Source organism: Thermobia domestica, chromosome 7 (assembly GCF_964235325.1).
Source record: "Thermobia domestica chromosome 7, izTheDome1.hap1.1, whole genome shotgun sequence".
In the NCBI taxonomy this organism is placed as follows: domain Eukaryota; kingdom Metazoa; phylum Arthropoda; class Insecta; order Zygentoma; family Lepismatidae; genus Thermobia; species Thermobia domestica.
In genome coordinates this window covers 181,613,218-181,637,210 of record NC_137460.1, presented here as the reverse complement: position 1 = coordinate 181,637,210, position 23,993 = coordinate 181,613,218, and the positions used below count along the sequence as shown (strand labels likewise).

General features: G+C 35.5%; 1 protein-coding gene across 1 annotated transcript in view; it reads left to right on the top strand.

The window, feature by feature from the left end:
• Window positions 1-23,790, top strand: part of LOC145690599 (uncharacterized) — a 54,730-nt gene extending 30,940 nt beyond the window's left edge. The window contains exons 4-5 of the mRNA XM_081765650.1: window positions 18,623-18,773; window positions 22,188-23,790. Coding sequence (XP_081621776.1) covers window positions 18,623-18,773; window positions 22,188-22,253 — 217 coding nt within the window. The 3' untranslated portion in view covers window positions 22,254-23,790. The remainder of the gene's footprint in view (window positions 1-18,622; window positions 18,774-22,187) is intronic.
• The last annotated feature ends 203 nt before the right edge of the window (window positions 23,791-23,993 follow it).

The following is a 23,993-nucleotide window of genomic DNA, read 5'->3' as shown; positions in this document are numbered from 1 at the left end:
TGAAATTGATATGTCCATCAATTAAGAAGTCTGTTTTCGATAAGAAGAACAGACAACTCATTCAGACTTATTACGCATGGTTGGACGAAGGCTTCAGTCTTCTAAAAACGAAAAAAAAAAAAAAGTCCAGCTAAGCAGTTCGTTACAACAGCAATGCACAGGAATATTCTAAGGACAATCCTCACGATTGGAAATATATATATATATAAATTCATATTACACAAGTGTTGAACACAAATGACAATAAGCGGGATGGAAACGCATTAATTTCTAAATATAATAATACTTTAGTAAGATTAAAATCGTCAATAGCCATGCTTCGAAGAATCCCGCGAGGAGCAAGACATGCTATGGCAGATGCGCTATATGAAGTTCTTCAACAGATAGTGATATCTAATAATCTTGAATCTTGGATGAATCTTTTATTCTTCCCCTACATAACACTTTGTATGCCTCCATCTTCTGTGAAAGTTACTAATCTTACTACATGGGTGAAACAGAGAATGCAACTATGGTCAAATAGTATTTGTGACGATATAACAAACCTAACAAGTTTGAAGAAGAACACATACAAACGCAACAAAACTGCTAACAAATCACCTAATGACATCTTAATCAAGCTTGCAGATGGAGACGTACATGGAGCTGTTCGACTTCTTACTTCCGAAGATACTTTAGTCTCAACAGATGACACCACAATGAAAGTCCTAAAAGAGAAACATCCTGCACATCCTTCTGGATTTACGCCATCTGACACAACAGATTTTAATATTAATATTAATAGTCACATCCAACGAATTCTTAAAAGCGCTTAAATCCTTCCCTTCAGTTTCTGCAGGAGGTATAGATAGCATGCGCCCTTCAATTCTTAAAGATTTGATACTTTACAATACACAAGATTCCAAAGATCGCCTAATTAAGATCACATGTGAATTCCTATCTAAGATTATATCAGGGGATGTGCCTAAAGAATTAAGACCAATATTCTTTGAAGCATCGCTAATAGCACTGACAAAGAAAAGTGGAGGTATTAGACCTATTGCAATAGGGAATATGTGGAGAAGACTTTCATCCAAAATAATTTGTGGGAGAATTAAACAATCTCTAGTTCAATTTCTCTCTCCACACCAACTTGGAGTAGGCATTCGATATGGAGCCGAAGCAGCAGCACATGCGGCTCGCATATATTATTCTTATCCTCACCAGAAACCTTGAAAATTGATTTCAGGAATGCTTTTAATGAGATAGACAGGAACGTAATGTTATCAGTCGTAAAAGAAAATTTTCCTTCGATCTATCCCTACGTACACCAAAGTTATGCTCAGTCCAGCAATTTATATTATGGTAAATACATCATTTTTTCACAAAGAGAAGTACAGCAAGGAGATCCTTTAGGCCCAGCATTATTCGCAATAACTTTACAGTCCATAGTCAATAACATACACACAGATTTGAATGTTTGGTATGATGGAACCATAGCTGGAGATTCGGATACCGTATTAAATACATTAAAAGTGATCTATGCACAGGGAATTACAGTTGATCTACACCTTAATTTTTCGAAATATGAAGTTAGCTTTCTTGGAACAACGAAGGAGCATATGCACATACTCCTCATATCATACAATGAGGTAGCTCCAGGCATTCAATTAATGTCTCCTTCAAACGCATATCTCCAAGGAACGGCCCTCTCAACAGAATCAAGAAAAACCTTATTAACTGAGAAGATAACCAAACTGGAGATGCATTTTGCACGTCTGTCATTAATCTCAGCACATTCTGCCTTTTATTTATTAAGAACATCATTTACTACTCCAAGATTACTATATTTTCTGAAAGTTCACCTTCATGGATGGAAGAAGATTTATTAGAACGCTTCGATAACACCGTAAAATCTGGTTTAGAATCTATCCTAAATTGATTCTTTGAGGATAACACATGGCTTCAGGCTTCTCTGCCAGTTGGTTTTGGTGGATTAGGCATCCGACGAGCCATAGATTTGGCTATTCCCGCCTTCTTGGCATTATTCTATGGTTCCCGATGTCTAATAGAATCACTTCTCCAACAGGATATAAGCTTCCACATGGATTCTGAAGTAAAAGATTGTTCTTCCACTTGGTCACTGCTAGTTGGGTCTGAATTACCTGAATTTAGTACCAGAGCAAAGCAATCCACATGGTAAGAACCTATCTTTAGATCACACTTCTCCTTTTTGCTACGGTCTTCAGACAGCCTAGAAGACAAGGCTAGAATAATTGCTGCATCATCCATAGGAGGAGGAGCTTGGCTTAAAGCTTTACCTTCGTCCCCTCTAGGCCTTCATCTCAGTAATGAGAGTTTTCGAATAGCTGTTGTGTTACGGTTGGAAGCAAATACATGTGAACCTCATAAATGTCAGTCATGTAAGAATCCAGTAGATAAAAAAGGACTGCATGGACTGTCTTGCATAAAAAGTACAGGTAGATATCCCCGACACTCGAATGTCAATGACATTATAATGAGAGCACTCATTTCAGCAGGTATACCGGCAATAAGGGAGCCAAATGGATGTAGTAGAACTGATGGTAAAAGACCAGATGGGATGACCTTAAAACCTTGAAAGAGAGGCAAATCATTGATTTTGGATTTTACATGCACAGATACTTTCGCCCCTTCCAACCTTCCTTTCTCTTCACTCCAAGCAGGCAATGTAGCCAGTCGAAAGGAAACAGAAAAAAGAAAATACAGTAACCTAACAGAGAAGTACCAATTTGTGCCCATTGCCATTGAATCCAGTGGATCCTGGGGCAAAGAAGACCTCAGCTTTATAAAGGAAGTAGGTAAACGCATCACTCAATTATCTGGTGATGATAAAGCAAGCACCTTCCTAATTCAGAGAATAAGTATGGTAGTGCAAAGACGTAATGTAACCTCTATATTAGGAACCATACCACCAGGTAAAGAGCTAGAGGAGATTTTTCTTCTTTAAAACACCTTTCTTTATGTTATCTGATTTTCTTGTGCTTGAAGAAGAAGAAATTGATTTGTATATAAAGTTATCTCTACTATGTGATTTGTTTTAGGATTGTTCTGTTTATATACATGTTGTTTATTTTTGTAATAGTTAAAATTTAATTTTAATCACTTGTTTGACCAGTAGTTGCAAGAAATAATCATATCATTATGTTATGATTTTTTCAGTAATAGATTGTATTTTCGCAGATTTAATCTTTCAATTATTGTATTTTCTGTACTTGTACGGTATTACTCAGCTCTTATTTTATTTTCTGTATAACAAGTACGTTTTTCGATAAATCTAACAGACGTATATATATAGTTATTGTACTTTTTTTTCCTTCTATTTGTTGAGGCCTTAAGCCAATCTCGTAAGTCTTCTTGTTCACTTTCCAACTAACCATGAATTATATATATATATATATATATATATATATATATATATATATCATCAGTGGCGACTAATGTTAATGTTGCAGCGTTGCGCAACGACCAAAGTATTTCAAGAAAAAAATATTATTAGCAATAGTAGTAAAGAACAGAAAAAATACTTTCTGATACTCCCATATATACTTTAAATAACTTTTTTTTTTTTTTTTTTTTTTTTTTTTTTTTTTTTTTTAAACTTCTGTAACTGTCCGTTTCGTTAATCCGTTTTAAAAAAGCGAAAAATAATCCGTCACAGAGTCTGTGATTTCTATTGTGTTGCAGCGAGCATACAACGACCAGATTCCTTCAGCGCGGCAATTGGAGCAAATGTTAAGTCTCCTTTCCCCTATCTCAGAAGTTAAAGGGACTGGTCGTTGCAGTGCTTCTGCAACACAGCACGGTTTCCATTGAATTTGAAGGTTTTTCGCGCTAAATAAGCTTTCTGAATTTTATTTCACTAGCAATTAACAAATGGAATTTGTTTTTATGCATTCATATTTTTAAATTACGGTACTTATACTGAAGCAAATCAATATAATGACAATTAAAAAAAAAGGGATAGCAGAATTACAAAATAAGAAAGGAAATATGTAGTAGAGCAGAAATCAAATGAAAGTAGATCCGCATTTACAAGTTAATTCTTAGCTTATATAGATAATGAAGGTTTCTTCTACAGTAATTTATGAACCAAATATTAATAAGTCAATATGCAGAATCCCCCCTCCCTCTGTGGATAGTATTTTAGTATATACATATTTCTTTTATAAAATAAGTATATTTTATACTCTTGATAAAACTGTATGGTGGGGAACGCCACATTGAATTTGGGACTAGTTAGCAATGCTCAGAGGCGTAGCCATGAGGGGGTCCACAGGGTCCGGACCTCCCCAAAATTTCGAAACTTGACTAACATTTGTAGACTTTCCTAACGAACTATACTTGTTTAAAAGAGAAATGATTGATGTACGCTAAATATTTTCATCATGTACTCTTTCTTTTCTTATAGAAATAATCGTTCTATCATATTTCCTAAATATATGTGTGACAGTAATTAAGAATTACTTATCTTTTCGGGTACAGTATAAGACAGGTTCGTTATTACGTAGACGTATTGGACCTTCCTCAAATACTTTGGACCCCTCCCAGCTAACATGTTGTTCCTATATCTGGCGGGTTTCAAGGTTGCTTTCCAGAACGTATGACATTTTTAAACATTGTTTCGCCTCATTTGGAAATATATTGTGTTCATCGTGCATTGCGTAACAACCAAGACGGATGATTTGGAATGTAGTTTTTTTTTCCTTTACGCACATGTATGTATGTGTGTGTGTGTGTGTGTGTGTGTGTGTTGATATATGAATAGAGTTGCCAACTCTGTAAAGTAAAAAAAAAACAGCACTTCCTCAAAATTCTCTATGATATAGATCTCAGCGTGAAGTATCTCTGTTCGGACATATCCGTGGAAAGGAAATGTACTAACGTGAACAAAAGTGCATTAACACATATATTCTGTATGTCCTTAGAACATTCACTAATAAGCTTAATAGATACATTGTGCTATAAATGAGAAACTAAAATTGATCAATCGGCATTGATCAATTTATTGTATTTACCAGTAACTACCATTTCTTTAAAATTATCGAAACAGATTAACAAAAGTTTAATAATCTTTACGTGACAATTTTGGATTTGGAAAATGAAATTCACTCTTTAAACATATAGTCTCTACTTTAACTGTAGGAAATCGCTTTAAGAAGTCCTTTTCCACTATTAATAAATGTATAAAATTCCTTGAAAGGAAATTTACATTTCCACAATTTATTTTAAATTTTCCTAGATAAATTGTGAATAAAGCGTGTTCAATGTACATTTTTTTATAACATTAATCTCTGCTACGAACTCTCTTCAGTCTACACTGAAGAGGAATTCGGATCACTGTCAGGGACTGGGTTTGCTAGAATGAATTGTTCACAATAATCTAGAAAAAATATTTAGTGAATCTATAAAGCTTCTGAAATTGATATTAACTGTACCTATGGCGTCAGTGAAAGAAGAAGAGTTTTTTTTTTTTTTTTTTTTTTCACATCTAAAAGAATTGACACTTTCAAGAAATTGAATGTCCGAAGAAAGGTTATCACCATTGGTTATGCTTTCCATCGAAAAAGACCTGACAGTAAGAATACAAGAGTTCAACCAGCATGTATTAGGCAAATTTGTTCCAATCAAAGAGAGAAGAATGAACTTACTAATTAAATAAGGTGATTAATCGGATTAAATGTTTTGCATTTTTATTTTTTTAAAAACAGAATTTTATTTAACATGTCACATAGCATTTGCATCTAAAGTTATGCTGATTAGTCAATGAGTCCACTTTATATCTCCGATCGTTCGTACTGCAACACCCGAAACCACAATCCACCGGCCGCCACTTATATATATTGCAACTTCTCGTTCAAAGGTTCAACATTTCTGCTGGGCAACCACTGATCCATTTGGCATTTAGAAGCCCCGCAAAATGTACGCATTCATTTGGGAGGGTTGATCGTAAATCAGCTTCATATATAACCTAAATCTTAGCTGCGCGCTCAGTAATAACGCCAGAAGAACTTTGTAAAAATTTACTGAAAATCATGAATATATCATACATATGTTGATCACTCTTCTTTTCTCCTGTTTAATTCAATATGTCACGGGCGTCTCTGGTAGGGGGACAGGAGGGACGCGTCGTCTCAAATAATTTGAGTACGAGATGGAATGGATCAGTGTTGAAAGTATTTAAATCTATGGAAGAAGTAAAAACATAGGCAGAACAAATGAAAGTTATGTCTGTTGTTAAACATTAGGTTGATGTGATTAAAATGTCTACCTGACGTGTGCCACTTTCAAAGATTTTTTTTAAAAAGTTACACTCTCAGTCTCAGTGTACGGATATGATCTAATACACTTATTTGTATAATAGGCGTTCGCTAACATCGTCTTAGGAGTGCACACAATGTGATTGCACTTAACTATGTTCGTTTTGTCCGACAACTGATAGCACATGCCGTCTACAGACACTGATATCAGCCTGCCGTTTCTGGTGGCCCATGTGTGTATTTCGCTTGAACGGAAAAGTATACAGAGTGAAGTAAAATGTGTCGCATGCAGCAAAAATTGAGATTGGAATATGAAAGAGATTCTGTGGGCAATGGAAATTATGTTAGAGTTTGATTTGAGAGGAGAAATAGTATAAAGATGGGAAGAAAGAAGTGGATATAGTGTCCGTTGATTTAGAAAGGTTTTAGCTGCTTTGTCTCAGTAATTTGGATGAAGATACTAAAGAAGCCTAGGATAAAAGACAAAAGGCTCTGAAGAAACTTACATATCAACCAAGCATTTAAAATTGGTATGCAAGAAATGATATATGGTGGTAAAATAAGATGAGATATTTGACAACAAATTTGCCTTCCAATTGCATAATTTATCATCTAGAACAGTTGCGAAGAAGGGTTTGATTAGAGTACACGTTGATTGTAGGAGATATAAGAATTAATACATTACTTTGAGATGAAATGGTTGTTACTGCGGAATCGAAAATTAACGTGATGTCAGGGAATATAAGGAAAGGCTCTGAAAACAATATGAAACGATAATAAGAATGAAAATAATTAAACCAGTGGCGGTAAAATTATTAAGGCTGTAATAGACGTCTGAGCAAAGAAGTTGAATAGGTGTCTATTTTCAATATCTTGGTAGTATTATTAACGAAAATATAAAATGCGAACTTGAAATATAAGCAATAGCAGAAGAAATGATGAAAGATCTTGAAGTTTGTGATGATTATGATGAGAAGCATATCACGTGAGTCATTAAATGAAGTGTTATAGAAAGGAAATTAAAAGGATATTAAGACATTGTTTGAGTCCGAATGACATGTAGAAGATCAGTAGAAGGAAACCAAAGCAGATAGAGGAATATTAAATCAATGAATAGTATTATAATTCCTACGTTAAGGTAGAGAAATTACCTAAGAACTATATTGTAAACAAATATTATTATTATTATTATTATTTCTGGCCAATTCTGGCCTCTTTTTCTGGCCAGTTACCATCAATGAGCAACTGTCCCTTCCTCCACGTGGTGGGCTGGAAACACCGTGAGCAGTAAGTCAAGGTGCATTAGTATCTCGCAGCAGGGCTCTCAGGTGGCTAAGCAGGGACCTTTCCATCTTCTCTGTTCCTAAGCTTCACAATATAATAGGTTGAGTCGTGAGGTCTTCAGCAATTTTAGATCCTCTGGCAGGTCGAGAAGCTGATTATTTTTTTTTTTTTTTTTTAATTTGTGAACAGATTCCTTTTTGGACATTTAGAGTCTATTGTATATCTGTGTGTGTGTGTTCATTGTCTATTTTTTTAACTAGTGTTACTATTTTTATATTAAATGGCACCTTTAGTAGCAGATAATTGTCCACAATGTGATCAGTGTATATGTGGAAAGCAAAAGACTGTTAAATGTAATGCATGTCAAAGAAAATGTCACTCAGCTTGTTTTGAACAAATAAGTAAAAAGGAACATATCCAATTAAGTGAATTTAAATGTAATGCTTGTGTTCAAAAAGGTTTTTTTTGTGGTAGTTCAACTAGTGGTAGGCAACTACGTATCTCTGAAAATGAAAAGAGACAAGATAGCCAGTTATCTTGTTGTAAGGGTTCTTCTATGAACTTTGAAATGATATCAAAATTACTTGAATTTAGTGTAAACAAGATCAAGAGTGAACTTTTACATGAACTTCTTGAACTTAAAAATGAAATTGTAAGTTTGAGGAAAGAAAACTCTTTGTTGAGAGGTCTGTTAATTGGAGAGCAAGTGTACACCCGTAAGATTTCAACTTCTAACCAGGACTTAGAACAAGACTTTACACCGACTCCTAACATCAATGATCAAAATCATTTCCCAAATTTAACGGATAATAGTGAAACTGGAAAAGCTGAGTAAATATCCTCTAAGTTAACATCTTCACTCTGGTCTCGAGTAATATCTAAAAATAACAAACCATTTCAAGCTCGGAAAGTTAACAATTTGCCGATTTCAGATTCTCGGAGAGAACCAAGGAAATTCGCCGTTGGCTGCGGCTCAGTTAATTCAAATCTGGTATCGAAATCAAGAAAAAAAGCACTTTTTGTTAGAAGATTTAACCCGTTAGTTACTAGTGAAGAAGTTGAAGGAATTGTTAAGGAACTCAATGTGAAAGAAGTGGTTTGCACCGTATTGAAAACCAAACATAATTCTTACTCTTCCTTCCATATAGAGGTGAATGAATCAGATTTCTCCCGAATCAACGATCCTAAAGTGTGGCCTACTGGTATTCTCATAGGACCTTTATATGGTAAACTGTGTATTTATGGCAAAGTTACCAATCATAATTCTCCTACTAGGCATGACGAACCTAAACCTTAAAATTTGGTATCAAAATGTTCGTGGATTAAGAACTAAAAGTAGTGATTTTTTTCTCTTCAATCTCTGACTGTGAATGATATAATCGCGGTAACAGAAACACAGTTATCCGATATTCATAGAGACTACGGTTATTCCCCCAGATACTTATATGTTTTAGAGCCGATAGATTATATAACGAAGAGTCATGTCAAAGAGGTGGTGGATCTCTGATAGCAATAAGGAAAACTTTATGCTGAATCGCAGGCCTGATCTTGAATTTATAAGTGAATGTGTCTGGATTGAACTAAAATGTAATACTGCAAAGAATCTTTTAATATCGTGTGTTTATTTTCTACCAGCATTTTCCCCTGTGAATTTTGAAAATTACCTGAACCACATTTCTAGTAGGTTGAATCCTTTGGAAAATGATATATTGAGTTTTGGAATTTCAGCATATCCAAAATTGATTGGTTAAACAATGAACAGCTTCCAGGAATACATTATTATTCCAAATTGAAGTTTCAGCAATTGTCTGTTTTATATATATATATATATATATATATAATAACCTGTGTGTTGAACCCTCAGTTTCTGCTCTTGATCTTGTTATCACAAATGCTACTTCTATGTCAAAAAAAACTAATCAGTGCATGGTGCATCCTGATACTTTTCATTATCCGATTGAAACCATTGTGTTTTTACCTAAAAGTTGTAAAATAAATGAGTTCTCTGAACGCTTTCAATTTGTTAAAGGTGGTTATTACGCATTAAATCAACAACTAGCTAACACTGATTGGTATAATATCTTGTTAAAACCAGATATAAATTAAGCTGTTTTGATTTTTGAAAAAGCAATTGTATTAGCTATGGAAACAAATATTCCGAAATCTAGGTCAAGAACATCTAAATCTCCTTGTTGATACTCCAAAAATCTGTTTCTTTATTAAAAGCTAAGAATTTAGCACACAAAAGGTATAAAATTTCATCAAATCATGAAGACTATTTATTATTTGTCAATTACCGCAAGGTCTTTAAGACCCAATTAAAAGATGACAAACGTATTTACTATATTAAATAGAAAATCAATTAAATAGTAATCCTGAGAAATTTTGGAGATATGTATCCAAGGGCAAAAACAAAACTGCAACTGGAATTGTAGTAACTGATTCTTTGGTTACTGACTGTGAGTCGCTAACAAATTTATTTGCAGAGTACTTTGCATCAGTCTACCAGACATTTTCAATTATTAGTAATACAACTAATTATTTAACATCACTAGAAACTTTCTGTGAGAGGAAACTACTTCTATTACAACTAGAAGTGTAAGAGATGCTCTTAAATCCTTAAAGAACTAACGAGGAAACGGTCTCAAGTGTAAACAACCGATTTGGCTGGGGTCTGGATATGTGTTAAGGAAGACCAAAGTAGGAGACACGTATTCTGGCGTTTGAGCCCATACGCAGAAATTTCCGAAATACGGGGCCCCAAAGTTCCTCTACATGCTATAACTACGAAGCGAATGACGTTACTTGTACACAACCGATTTGGCTGGGGTCCGGATATGTGTTACGGGAGACTAAAGTAGGAGACACGTATTCTGGCTTTTGGGCCCATACGCAGAAATTTCCGAAATACGGGGCCTCAAAGTGCCCCCACGTGCTATAACTAGGAAGCGAATGACGTTACTTATACACAACCGATTTGGCTAGTGTCCGGATATGTGTTACGGGAGACCAAATTAGGAGACACGTATTTTGGCGTTTGGGCCCATACACAGAAATTTCCGAAATACGGGGCCCCAAAATGCCCCTATATGCTATAACTAGGAAGCGAATGACGTTACTTGTACACAAGCGGTTTGGCTGAGGTCCGGATATGTGTTACGGGAGACCAAAGTAGGAAACACGTATTTTGGCGTTTGGGCCCATACGCAAAAATTTCCGAAATACAGGGCCCCAAAGTTGCCCTTCATGCTATAACTAGGAAGCGAATGACGTTAATGGTACGGAATGTTGGCTTGGCTTGGAATAAGATGTTAATATATATGCTAAAGTATGTGACTTGTTTTTGTTGTTAGGTCCCACAAAAAGGAATGTCGAATATACATGGTCCCATATTGCTAGATTTTCAATAAGGCCATGAAGTTGACATATATGGTACCCATGCAATTCTGAAAAAATGTTCAGCTGGCACGAGCCGTCGAAGGTGGATCTGCTGACCACGAGGGTGTCAACGGAGCAAAAGAATGTTTGCGAGTTTCGCCTGTATTTCTATATCTTGCACATTTTGGCTAGGATGTGTGGAAACTGGGTGGAACATTTTTATGCAAGAGAGTAAACATTAATATTTAATCGATACGGCGTGTGTTGTCAGGAAACCGGGTAGTGAGGCGGAAGTAAAGTTTGCCGGCCTGTCAGGTTCGGTCGAAAAAAAAAAAATACATCTCTTCGACTTGGTTCTTATAATAGCCATATCCGGTTCCCAGCCAAATCGGTTGTGTACAAGTAACGTCATTCGCTTCCTAGTTATAGAATGTGGGGGCATTTTGGGGCCCCGTATTTCGGAAACTTCTGCGTATGGGCCCAAACGCCAAAATATGTCTCTCCTAATTTGGTCTCCCGTAACACATATCCGGACCCCAGAAAAATCGGTTGTGTACAAGTAACGTCATTCGCTTCCTAGTTATAGAATGTGGGGGCATTTTGGGGCCCCGTATTTCGGAAATTTCTGCGTATAGGCCCAAACGCCAAAATACGTATCTCCTAATTTGGTCTGCCGTAACACATATCCGGACCCTAGCCAAATCGGTTGTGTACAAGTAACGTCATTCGCTTCCTAGTTATAGCATGGAGGGGCACTTTGGGGCCCCGTATTTCGGAAATTTCTGTGTATGGGCCCAAACGCCAAAATACGTGTCTCCTACTTTGGTCTCCCGTAACACATATCCGGACCCCAGCCAAATCGGTTGTGTACAAGTAACGTCATTCGCTTCCTAGTTATGGAATGTTGGGGCATTTTGGGGCCCCGTATTTCGGAAATTTCTGCGTATGGGCCCAAACGCCAAAATACGTGTCTCCTAATTTGATCTCCCGTAACACATATCCGGACCCCAGCTAAATCGGTTGTTTACACTTGAGACCGTTTCCTCGTAAGTGCGTCTGGTATAGATGGAATACCTGTTTTCATTATAAAAGGTGTGGTGGCTGAGGTAATTTCACCAGTGTTAGCATCCCTGTTTAATTTGAGTTTAAATGAAAATATTTATACTGAAGCTTGGAAAATTGTAGCCGTAACACCAATACCCAAGACTAAAGATGACAAAATTAATGATTATAGACCAATTTCTATAATGAATGTTATTCCTAAAATTTTTGAAAAAATAATGTACAAATACTTGTATGATGCTGTATGTGATCAGTTAGACATAAATCAACATGGGTTTATAAATGGTAAATCAGTTATTACAAATTTGGCATCCTTTGTTCATAGTTTGTTTTCTGTTATTCGATCGGGTGGTCAGACTGATGTTATTTACTTTGATTTTGCCAAAGCTTTTAACAAATTACTTCATCACTTATTAATAAGTAAGTTGTATAAGTACAAATTATCGAATCAAATAATAAAGTGACTAGATTCGTACTTAAATAATAGGAAATTCAAAGTAAGGTATAACGGCTATATGTCTTCTATTCATAATATAACATCTAGTGTATCTCAAGGCTCCAATCTCGGTCCTTTGTTGTTTCTGCTGTATGTAAATGATATATCTGAGAAGTTAACTTGTAGATATTTGATGTATGCCGACGACATAAAATTTTTTAAGGAAATTAAAACCCTTCAAGATCAAGTTACTTTACAAGAGAATATTGAATCAGTTGTCAAGGGGTCTGGAAACAATATTTTGTCTTTGAATATTACCAAAACTAAAGGTGTAACTTTCTCAAGGAAAACTGATCTCCTTTTATATAACTACACAGTCGGTAAACAGAGAATCGATTTTGGAACCTATACCAAGAATTTAGGGATAATTTTAGATAACAAACTATTATTTTGTAAGCATTTACAGGTAATAACTTCTAAGGCTAGGAAAAACTTAGCTATATTAAAATGGCTTTGCCGCAATTTTTCGAATATCAACACCTGTAAAACTTTATACATTTGCAACGTGCGTTCTCATTTGGAGTACGGCACTGTTATTTGAAATAGTACTTCATAAATGCTATAGAATCTGTTCAAAACAATTTTTTAGCCTGGTTAAGATGGAAGTTTAAAATTTTCAAAGGTTAGAGCTTATCTTGCATATCTAAAGAGCTTCATCTGTTACCTCTAACTGATAGGCGGTGTATTTTTTATTTGATTCGGATTCTACGTTAATCAGTAGGCCCCGTAGCTGCTGAAAGGGACGTTAAACTGAAAATCAACTCAACACAAATAAATCAGACAGCATATTAAGGAGAAAGCTGAAAACGTCCCAAACCTAAAGACAGTATTTATGATGCGTAGTGAAACTGTACTCATTTATTTTATTTGTATATTATGTGCTTTTACCTTACTATAGTCATAGATAACAGAAAATATTCGTACCAATTTTAGTCTTTTTTTAACACTCCTTATTTCAATCCTAAGTCTTGGAATGTTTTGTCCTTGCAACGAAAATTTAGTAGATATGAATTTATGCATCCAAATTGAAATTTTAATATCTCGTACGTTAAATAAATATCGTATTGCTACATAACTCCATGAAATTAAATATGTAATGAGGTTACAGGAGGAGGAAGAATAATTTTCGTTAACGCTGTCTTACTATGATGGGATAGCATAGTGATTTCTTGTTTCCTTCGTAAGTAAGTTGCAGATTTGGACAGTTAGTTATTCTGTTGCATATTTTTTGTTTCACTATTACCTTAAAGATGGTGCCTTGAAATAAAGAGAAAAGCTTGTTTCCTTTTTGCCATTCAGAAATGGAAAAATTGCTTACAAGACTTAAGACGACAGTAGATTTGTAATGTCAGAAATATCCAAGTAATAATAATAACAGAGCCGTAGCGAGAGATTTCGGCGCCCGGGGCGAAGTAGAATTTGGTGCCCCTACACTCATGTATTCTCAGTTTTGACCTCCATAGGCTAAATACTTTCTAAACAACTTACATCATTCATAAGAGAATACGGTGGCTCAGTGGTAGAGCGCTTTAAACAATATACTAAACTGCGATTATACGCTTTCAAAAATCGGAATACACCGTGAGTCAAACTGTTCCGAGTTTTGGGAATGTCGTTAACAAGACCTGCTACACAGTTGCAGAATTCTGCATTTACAATGTTGCTCTCTCATCAAGATGCTTATTAGAGGAGTAAACCAGTTAATTCCATGAGTGTACAGGAGCCCATGGATGATGCAGCTGGCGATTTAACAGGGTTCTGTCTAAATGGGATAGCCTTGATACGGAGTTTTCCCTAACGCCACTTAACAGTTGACAAATGAGACATAAGATGTTGTTTTAACTTCTATTAAGTATTTCTATTAAATTGATAATTATCTGTATGGATATATATTGGAAGAGAATGAGAGAAGCACCAAGTGGCCTCCTTTAGCGTACAGGACATAACTGTGAGACCAACAAGTTCAAAGGTTCTATTTCATTTTCTAATGTTTGAGTGGAACTGGAAGTTTCTGGCAATGGCACCATCTTTGTAAACAGCATATATATTTTTCGCCTTCTCTGCTCTTCTGTGATAAGAAGAAAAATGAAAATAAATCTTATTGTGCTCTATTTTCACATGCCACTTCAACGTACATAAAGTGTAGAAATGACATACAACCTCCTAGCAAACGTGGCACTGCACTGCGACATTCCAGGATTTATCATCGATGTCACAGTCTTCCATTGTATGTGCAATACGTTCAAAGTCATTATACCATCTATATCAAACGAGACGAGTACCAGTAAATTTGATTCATTCAAGCTACTGAAATAAGTTGGAAACAGTTCATCCATCGGAACAATAATTAAATTATCTAAAAAACTAACTAACTAACTCTATGGCCTATGGAACCCGGAGGTTCAATGCCGCGTTCACAAAAGCTCTCCACTGACTTCTATCCTTAGCTAACTGCATCCAGTTTCTACTTTGTATTCCAATCTCTGCGAGATCCATCTTAATATTGTCCTCCCATCTGCGCCTAGGTCTTCCTAATGGTCGTTTTCCGATTGGTCTTCCTGTCAAGACTTTGAAAGCGTTTCTACTTTCTTCCATTCTAGCTACATGACCCGCCCACCTAAGCCTCCTAGACTTAACGACCCTAACAATGTTGGGTAAACCATATAAATTATGTAGTTCCTTGTTATGAAGTTTCCGCCATTCCCCATTCCCGTTCCTCTTGGGTCCGAATATTCGTCTCAGGATCTTGTTCTCAAATACTTTCAGTCTATGTTCTTCCCTCAGAGTAAGTGACCATGTTTCGCAGCCATACAAAACAACAGGCATGATTACCGTTTTATATATTTTAAGCTTCAAATTTCTCGACAGAATTCGCGACGACAAGAGATTTTGAACCGAATAGTAACACGAATTCCCTGCTTTTAGGCGACATTTAATTTCTCCGTGAATATGATTTTCCTCTGTTAATATTGATCCTAGGTATTTGAAAGTATCCACTTTATCAAAAGTATTATTTAATATTTTAACGCATCCATAATTTGCTGTATTCCGGTCCCGACGCACTTCCATATATTTAGTTTTCTCTGCATTTACTTCTAAACCCATGTCCCTGCAAGCGTTTAATAAGATCTCTGCATTTCTTTCTATTGTTCTCCTATCATCACCTATTAAATTTACGTCATCAGCATATGCCATAACCTGGTGAATACCGTTCAATTCTAGACCCTGGTTGCTATCTTTGATTTTCCTTATAGCGTATTCCAGAACGAAGTTAAATAATAATGGCGACAACGCATCTCCTTGTTTCAGGCCATTTTCGACGTGAAAGCTCGTGGACAAAAATTTTCCTACCCGGACTTTACTTTGGGATTCATTTAAACATATCTTAATTAATCTAATTAGCTTTCTCGGTATTCCAAGTTCTGTAAGAACGTTGTATAATGTTTCTCTCCTAACCGAGTCGTACGCCTTTCTAAAATCAATAAATAGTTGATGTACCGGGGTATTGTATTCCCACTTTTTTTTCGAGTATTTGGCGAATGGTAAATATTTGGTCGATAGTTGATCGATTCCGTCTAAATCCGCATTGATAATCTCCAATAATTTCATCTGCGTATGGGGTCAGTCTTGCTAATAGAATATTTGAAAGAATTTTATAGGATGTTGACAGAAGAGATATGCCTCGATAATTATTACAGTCAGTTTTGTCGCCTTTCTTGTGAATTGGAGCAATGATTGATTCTTTCCACTCTTGTGGCAATTCTTCCTTGTTCCAGATAAGGAGAATGAGTTTGTGTATCTTGTTCCATAATTTTTCGCCTCCAGCTAAAATTAACTCAGCCGGAATTTCATCTACACCCGGAGATTTGTGTTTCTTTAATTTCTTTATAGCAGTTTCTACTTCTATTCGGTTGGGTTCTGGGATATACGGTTCTGCGGTGTGTATCTCCTTTTCTCCACGCACACTAGTTTTCGGTTGCGTGTTAAGCAAATCGTCAAAGAAATCTTTCCATCTATTTAAGATGCTATCCGTGTCAGTGAGAACTGTACCGTCAGATTTCTTTAATATATAAGCACGAGGTTGATAGCCTTTCTTAAATTCATTGATTCCCTTATACATGTCCCGAATGTTTTTATTTTTACTATTATCTTCAAGTTCCTTAATTTTAGCTTTCAGAAAATCGCGCTTCTTTGTTCTAAAAGTTTCGGAAGTTTCCCGCCTGATATCTGCGAAATTTTGTGTAGTTATTTCATTCGGATTTTGTAGCCAGAGTAATTTTGCCTGTTTTCTCTTCTCTGCTAGTTTTATGCATTCCTGGTCGAACCATGGTTTGTTCCTACGTATTTCCGCGTGTCCCAATTTTTCTTTTGCTGAAATTTTAATGCTATCTCTAATTTCAATCCAGGTATCCTCAACACTAGTGCACTCCAAATCTTCTAAAGCCGAGAATCTATTCGAAACTTCAATCTGGTATTTCTCTCTTATTTGGCTCTCTTCTAATTTGTTTAAATTGAATCTCTCCGTTTTCGGACATTGAATATTACCTTTATTCAACGATAACCTCTCTCGTATTATCGCTGCTACCAGGTAGTGGTCGGTGTCACAATCAGCCCCTCTAAACGACCGGACATCAATTATGCTAGATTGCCTTCTTCTATCTACTAAAACGTGATCAATTTGATTATGTGTTTCCCGTCTGGTGATGTCCAAGTGTATTTATGAATGTCGCGATGTGGGAATTTTGTACTCTTCACGATTAGGTTTTTGGATGTTGCAAAATTTACGAGTCTAACACCGTTGTCATTACTTTCCTTATGCAGACTTTCGTTCCCTATAATCGGCTTGAAAATATCCTCTCGTCCTACCTTCGCATTGAAATCCCCTAATAGAATTTTCATATGGTATCGCGGGAGTTGGTCAAATATCTGTTCCACTTCTTCGTAAAAACTGTCTTTTATATCGTCATCCTTATCTTCAGTTGGGGCATGTACATTTAAAACAATATCACACCACCGTCCCTTAAGAGTAATAAAAGAAAGTCTGTCAGTGACAAATTCAACCCGTTTAATTGCTGGTAATATACGTTTATGAACGAAAAACCCTGTTCCTAACTGGTGATTTTTGTTTCCTTCCCCGTAAAAGAACGTATAATTTCCGGAATTCTCAGACCCATTTCCTTCCCACCTAACTTCCTGAACTCCTACTACGTCCATCTTGTATTTCTCTAACTCACTCGTTACGGATTTTAACGCGCCTGCCCTATAAAGACTCCTAATATTCCATGTTCCAAATCTCATGTCCATTTTCTTTTGCTGAGGTCGTGCCAAGTTATCAGTCCTTGTCCGAGGCTTTTGTGAATATTTCTGAACAAGTGCTTTTTTTTACAGGATGAGGTTGTTAGCCCTACCCAAACCCCCAAGCTGGAGGACCACTCCTAGTCGGCTGTCCGCGACTGCTTATTCAGTATATTCGCAGCTAACCTCTATATCTAGAGGCCTTCTCCTCGATCCGCAACCTGAGGACGCGCCATGCCGTGGTGACAGGAACCCACGTTACACGGAATTAAATTATCTACTGGTAGTAATCATCCAATTTCAGTAGAAAGTATAGTTTTTTTGTCGGAACAATAATTAAATTATTCACTGTCAGTTATCATTCAGTCTCATCAGTGATTTATTATTGAATATATATTTTTTTCGTGTATTTTTCATATCCTATATATACTTTTAAATAAACTCCAAGTTGGTAGAAAGGAACCTGAGAATTATGTATATATTTTGACTATGAAAGACAAATATGTAAGAAATAGGAAGTTACATGCGTATTGAGTGTCCTGTATGTAAGAATCGAGAAGAAAAGCTAGCTAGAAATATATTGGATATAATTAAAATTCGTCCTTCATGACAGAGAACTTCGGTAAACAGATTTTCGTCTCGTCTTGTTACGTTTCAATTCTGAAATGTCTAATAACTTTGATGTGTTTTATTTTTTCAATCTAGATTTAACTCAATGGTTAATGTTTTGTTACGAAAGAACGTCCATACTAAAACGGAGTAAATATAATTAGTATTCATTCCAATTACTGTCCTATTTGTTTTCTTATTGATGGTTCTTTTTGTACAGGAAAGCTGTGCAAGAGCAAAATAGACAAGAAGACATGAAACCTCCACCTACACCAGAAGATAGTCCAAGTCATAGTCAAGGGAGCGATAAATCTGTTTCCGAACGTGAACGACAGAGGCTTCGAGAGCAAGAGAGAAGAAGAAGAGCAGCAGTAAGTAAATTTTAAAGAAGTAACCTCTTGAACCTTATTCATTTTAGCTTTGGAAATATTCAACTATTATTATTAAAATAAAACTGACCAAAGCACCAAATATATATTAATACTACATGTATAACACTTTCGGCAATGTAACATCACTTTCACGCATAGCAGCATAACTTATCTCATGAAGGCAGTATTAAATTGCCGAAACTTCTACATAAGTATTATTAATATATAAAGGCAACCAAGAAAGTAACACTAGTGTATATATATATATATATATATATATATATATATATATATATATATATATATATATATATATATATATATAATTTCACAAAAACACAAAAAAAAACTGTCAACTATCAATCCTGCTCTTTGTATCTTCTTAAAATATCATTGCTAAAAGAAAACTTGACTGATTTCTGTACATATTTTTCATGATATCGCAGCTTCAACTTTCAGCAGTTGTGAACTGTATTAATAATAGTTTCCGTACGATCTCATTAATTGACATTCATACTTTGTCATTTTTAGAAGTTTGGAAAAAAGTTCTAAGTCTACGTGGATGGGAAAAGTAAATAATAAGATCGTTGTTTTCGTAATTTGTTTCTTCAATTTTGAAAATGCAACAGTTCTTGTCGTAAATACGACCTACGGTATCTCGTATTTTCAATAACAACACATTTTCTCCTGGAATTGCTGTAGTGCTGGAGTCAGTAAACTCATTTCAATGAACATCTTTTAATTCTTGTACTGTCTTCTCCCCCTTTCTAAATTCAATTTTCGGTTTAAGAAGTATTTGCACCCAGGGGCAAAAGTTCTTTCCCCTTAATGAAATTAGTTTCGTAAAATTAAAAAGAATGTAATTTTCTGTACGTTCCAGCCATACCACCGTTATTCCCAAAATAAATTTTACCAAACGGAAAGAACTTTTGTCGCTGACTGTGCAATAACCAGTGTCATGGGACTTAATTTGCAACAGGAAAAAAGTATAATAGTCAGAGGAAAGACGGTTGGAAACCTCTTTAACGTAAAATTGAATCCGAAGTATTTGAGCGAAACTACATATACTTATTAATATAATGGAAACACATAAAGTGTCTGGAATATCATCAATCAGGTGGCGACCGCAACTCCGGGATGTTTATGCCAGGACAAGCATAGTGAGAAGCAGTACAACGGCAGCGTGCAGTCAACTATAAAATGAGCAACCTCCGTTACTTCCTAAGAGGCCAAAATTATTAGTGCTCGGTTATATGTTGCGAGCGTGACGAAAGTGGCTAGCTAATATATTGGATGTGTCACAAAGAGACAATGTCCAAAGTGATAAGGTCCTACAAAACTCAAGACAAAACCATATCAGAGAAGAGGAACAGCAGTCGGAAGAAAACCCTCAGTGACAGGTCCCGCTGAGCATTAAAGAATTGTTGTGCGACTACGGTGCAAGTGACAGAGAAATTCAAGCAGTACTTCCCACTGCCTGTCACAATCACATTCCTCCTCGTGGTATGTGACATAAACATACGGGATCGTGTTACATGGACGAAACAGCTGGTAAGAAACTGTAACACTTCAGCACGACGTCACTGGTGCCGCGAACATGCAACATTGACCACTGATGACTGGAAATATGTGATACGTTTGGATGAGTAATCGTTCACCTTATTTCAAACCATGAGCTGTGTTTACGTTTAGGACGATCAAAGAGGGATATGATATGCAGGGAGTGCCACTGTGATATGGGCCTCAGTATCTTGGTTTTCAGTAGGCCTACGCTTATCGGTCGTGTCATTGCCCATGAATATGTCGCTATTTTAGGGAACCATGTGTCTCTTATGATCCAGATGTTTCCGGTCAATGATGTCGTATTTCAATACGATAATGAGCTTATTCACGCAGCCGGAGCTTTTGCGACAGTAGTTTAAGAAACACATGGATGAAGTTCAAGACCTCCCCTGGTTCGCCCCATCTCCAGACTTGAACATGATTGAGCATCTGTGGTCCGTTTTGGAGACATAAATCCAGCGCAAACTTACACCTGCATCTTCTCTCATAGAACCGAGTGATGCACTTTATGCGAAATGGTGTAATACTCAATTTGCAACCATTCACGATTTCTGAGACTTGATTCCATATCGCATAAGAGCTATAAGAGCTGTTTTGAAGGCGAAAGATGGTCCGGCGCCATATTAATCTGCTAAGAACTTTTTTTTCTCTTTTATTTTGACAATCATCTGTGTGTGTGTGTTTATAGTAACCAGATACTTATAATTTTCTGAGTGTTATCTTTGCATTTCCCTTATAATTTAGGTAACTTGGTAAGCAGTATTTAGTTTTATGTAAAACTACCCTTTGGCTAGCTGGAGCTCTGCACCCAGACCCCCGCGTTTGCTCGGCCTACGGCCTCGCATCTCCTATGTATCAGCCTTTGCATCAAGAGAGAATTTTGTGCATTTGCTCTTTAATTATATTTCCTGAATTTGGCACAGCTGGGGGCTACGCCCCGTGACCCTCACGTTTACTCGGCCGACGGCCTCGCACCTCTTAAATCCACAATTCTACCAAATTTCATTTTTTTTTTTTTTTCTGTTTCAGCTATCTAAAAGATAAGATTTTGTATCCCGAGAAAACGCCCATGTAAATAAGATGGGAATTTCTTCACCCCCCCCCCCCCTTTAGATCCCTTTAAAACTAAAAACATTCACCTTTGGAAATTTTCCTGTAGGTTAGTCCCGAAAGGCTACAATCATGCGAAATTTCATCATTCTAATCCTGCCGGAAGTGCCTAAACACTTTGGGGTGTGTATATCCCATATAAATAACATGGGAAAGATTTTTCAGTTCCTCATAAAACCACTCTACAGTTGGAAATTCTTATTTTTAGCGATTTACTTAGTTAACGCTAACGAAAACGTATAAGCATACAGAATTTTAAGTTTTTATTCAATTCCAAATATCTAAAACATGAGATTATAGGTCCAAAAAACACCCATTTAAATAACATGGAGAAATTCTTCATCCCTCCTTTAGACCCCTTAAAAATTAAAAATATTCACTTTGCCAATTTTCCTGTCGGTTAATCTCGGAAAGCTACAATCATGCCAAATTCCAACTTTCCACGCCAACCGGAAGTACACCTTCAATTTATGTCAGCTCATGTAGTTGTATATATAGTTGGGATTTAAGATATTTTAGCTTTCAGACCTAAAAAGTTTGAATCGGTGAATGATTACGTAGGTCGTAGGGAAGTGAACTTCGTCAGTTGATTCTTTAAAATAAGCATGTAATTTCTTGATATCTTAATGATATTTTAAAATAAGTGAAAAATCCTAATTTCATTAATACTCTCAAGAAGTAACTAATTACACTGGTTTCTCATATAAATTGCTTATATTCTCTTTCTCTTTTCTTTTACAGATGGCAGGCCAGATTGATATGAATTTGCAAAGTGACTTAATGGCTGCTTTCGAAGAATCCTTATAATGAATGTTGAAAGTATCTTTGTACTTTAGTGTAGTGAATTAAGACAAGAGGTAAAATAAACAAATAAACAGAAAAGTGAAATAATGGTTGTGTAAGAATATGCAATTAGAAATGAAGGAACGTTGTGGGTGCTGACATTTGATCGACAAACTGGTAGTGTTATGTGCGTGTTAATTTGTATTTGTTCATGAATATCATGAATGTATTTGTAAATAACTTGGAGTATGTAATTTATTATTATATATATAGATATATATAAAACCTCTTCTCATTCCTGTGTGTCCATCTATACACAGATTCTTTTTTATTTTGTTAGTGATTTGCATAATTTCAGTTACGTACTATTGTTACATATTTTGTGTGTAATAACTGCATCTAATAGGAAACCGATATATATAATGATTTAAAAAAAAAAAAAAAAAAAAAAGGAAACCATAAAAATCGCTTCCCAGGCTTCCTATGAGTTTAATAAAAGAAAGAAAGAACTAATTAATTTGATGTCGTGACTCTGTATTGCGTTCGTTTGTGATGTAAATAATTGTGAACTAAGCAGAGCACTTTTTTCTTTATTGTATTATTTTGCTCTAATTCAAATGGAGACTAAATGAAATAGAAACACACTGAGACACACATCTCTATAATCACATCTCCACTGGAACTCATTAATGTTAATTAATATCTTCCCATTTGACAATTATTCTTTGGATTTGCATTGTGACCGGTGAACAAATAGTCGTATAAGATTTAACTTAATTTTGTAAGTTGTTATTAAAAGTAAACAATAGAACGACAGAGCATGTTATGTGTTCTTTCAATCAACACATTCTTAAAATTTTGTGAAATACGAGAGGACGTTATATTTTTGTTTTTATAATGTATTACACGTAGTGTTGCATCTTTCGTTTAACAGTCAATAAGAATCATGATGAAAAATGGACATGACGTTAGTTCCAGCCGTTCGCCATAGTTAGAGGACCGTAAGAAGTGCATTTTTCATTGTGCTCTTGCGTATGGCAGTAAAATATTATATTTTATTATTATTATTATTATTATCCGCACAAAATGAAAATAAAAATGTCGACAGTATTTATTCCTGTGATAATTTTGCCAATAGTCGTGATAGGTTTTAAATTGAATACTAGCTGTACATCTTTGTATGTTTTTTATTGCCATGTTTTAACGCTGTTTATTTTAATCCCTGCATATATTAAGATAATTTTCAGTGCGAATTATGTGTTTATAAAAATCAATATTCTTGGAGTTTTTTCCAAGTAAGGAATGCGATCTCTATTAAATTTTTTCTGACAATGTTAAAGCAGATGTGTTAAAACATAATTGCATGTTGCATTTCTTAATATTATTTATGTTGTAAATTTATAAATAATACAAAGCATTATTGTTTAGAAAAGTTAGGTTTATCTGTGCCTGTGTTATATTCGTTTTTATACACCTCTGATTTGTGTCATATGAATACTGTAAAAGAGAAAAAGAACGATATTCTGTGTTTTGCAATCAAATGAAAGACTGGCAATGAAGACTGTATAACATATTCATTTAAATAGAAAATCCCAGTATATAGGTATAGAAGAAGGAGAATAAGTGAAAACAAAATCAGTCATATAGAATATTATTATCTAGAAATTCTCTGTAAAGAGTTTGCTCAGGAAAATAGATTTTATAATAATGGAGTGCAATAGTTAAGTATTAACAACAATGCTTTAATATTACCCTAAAATAATG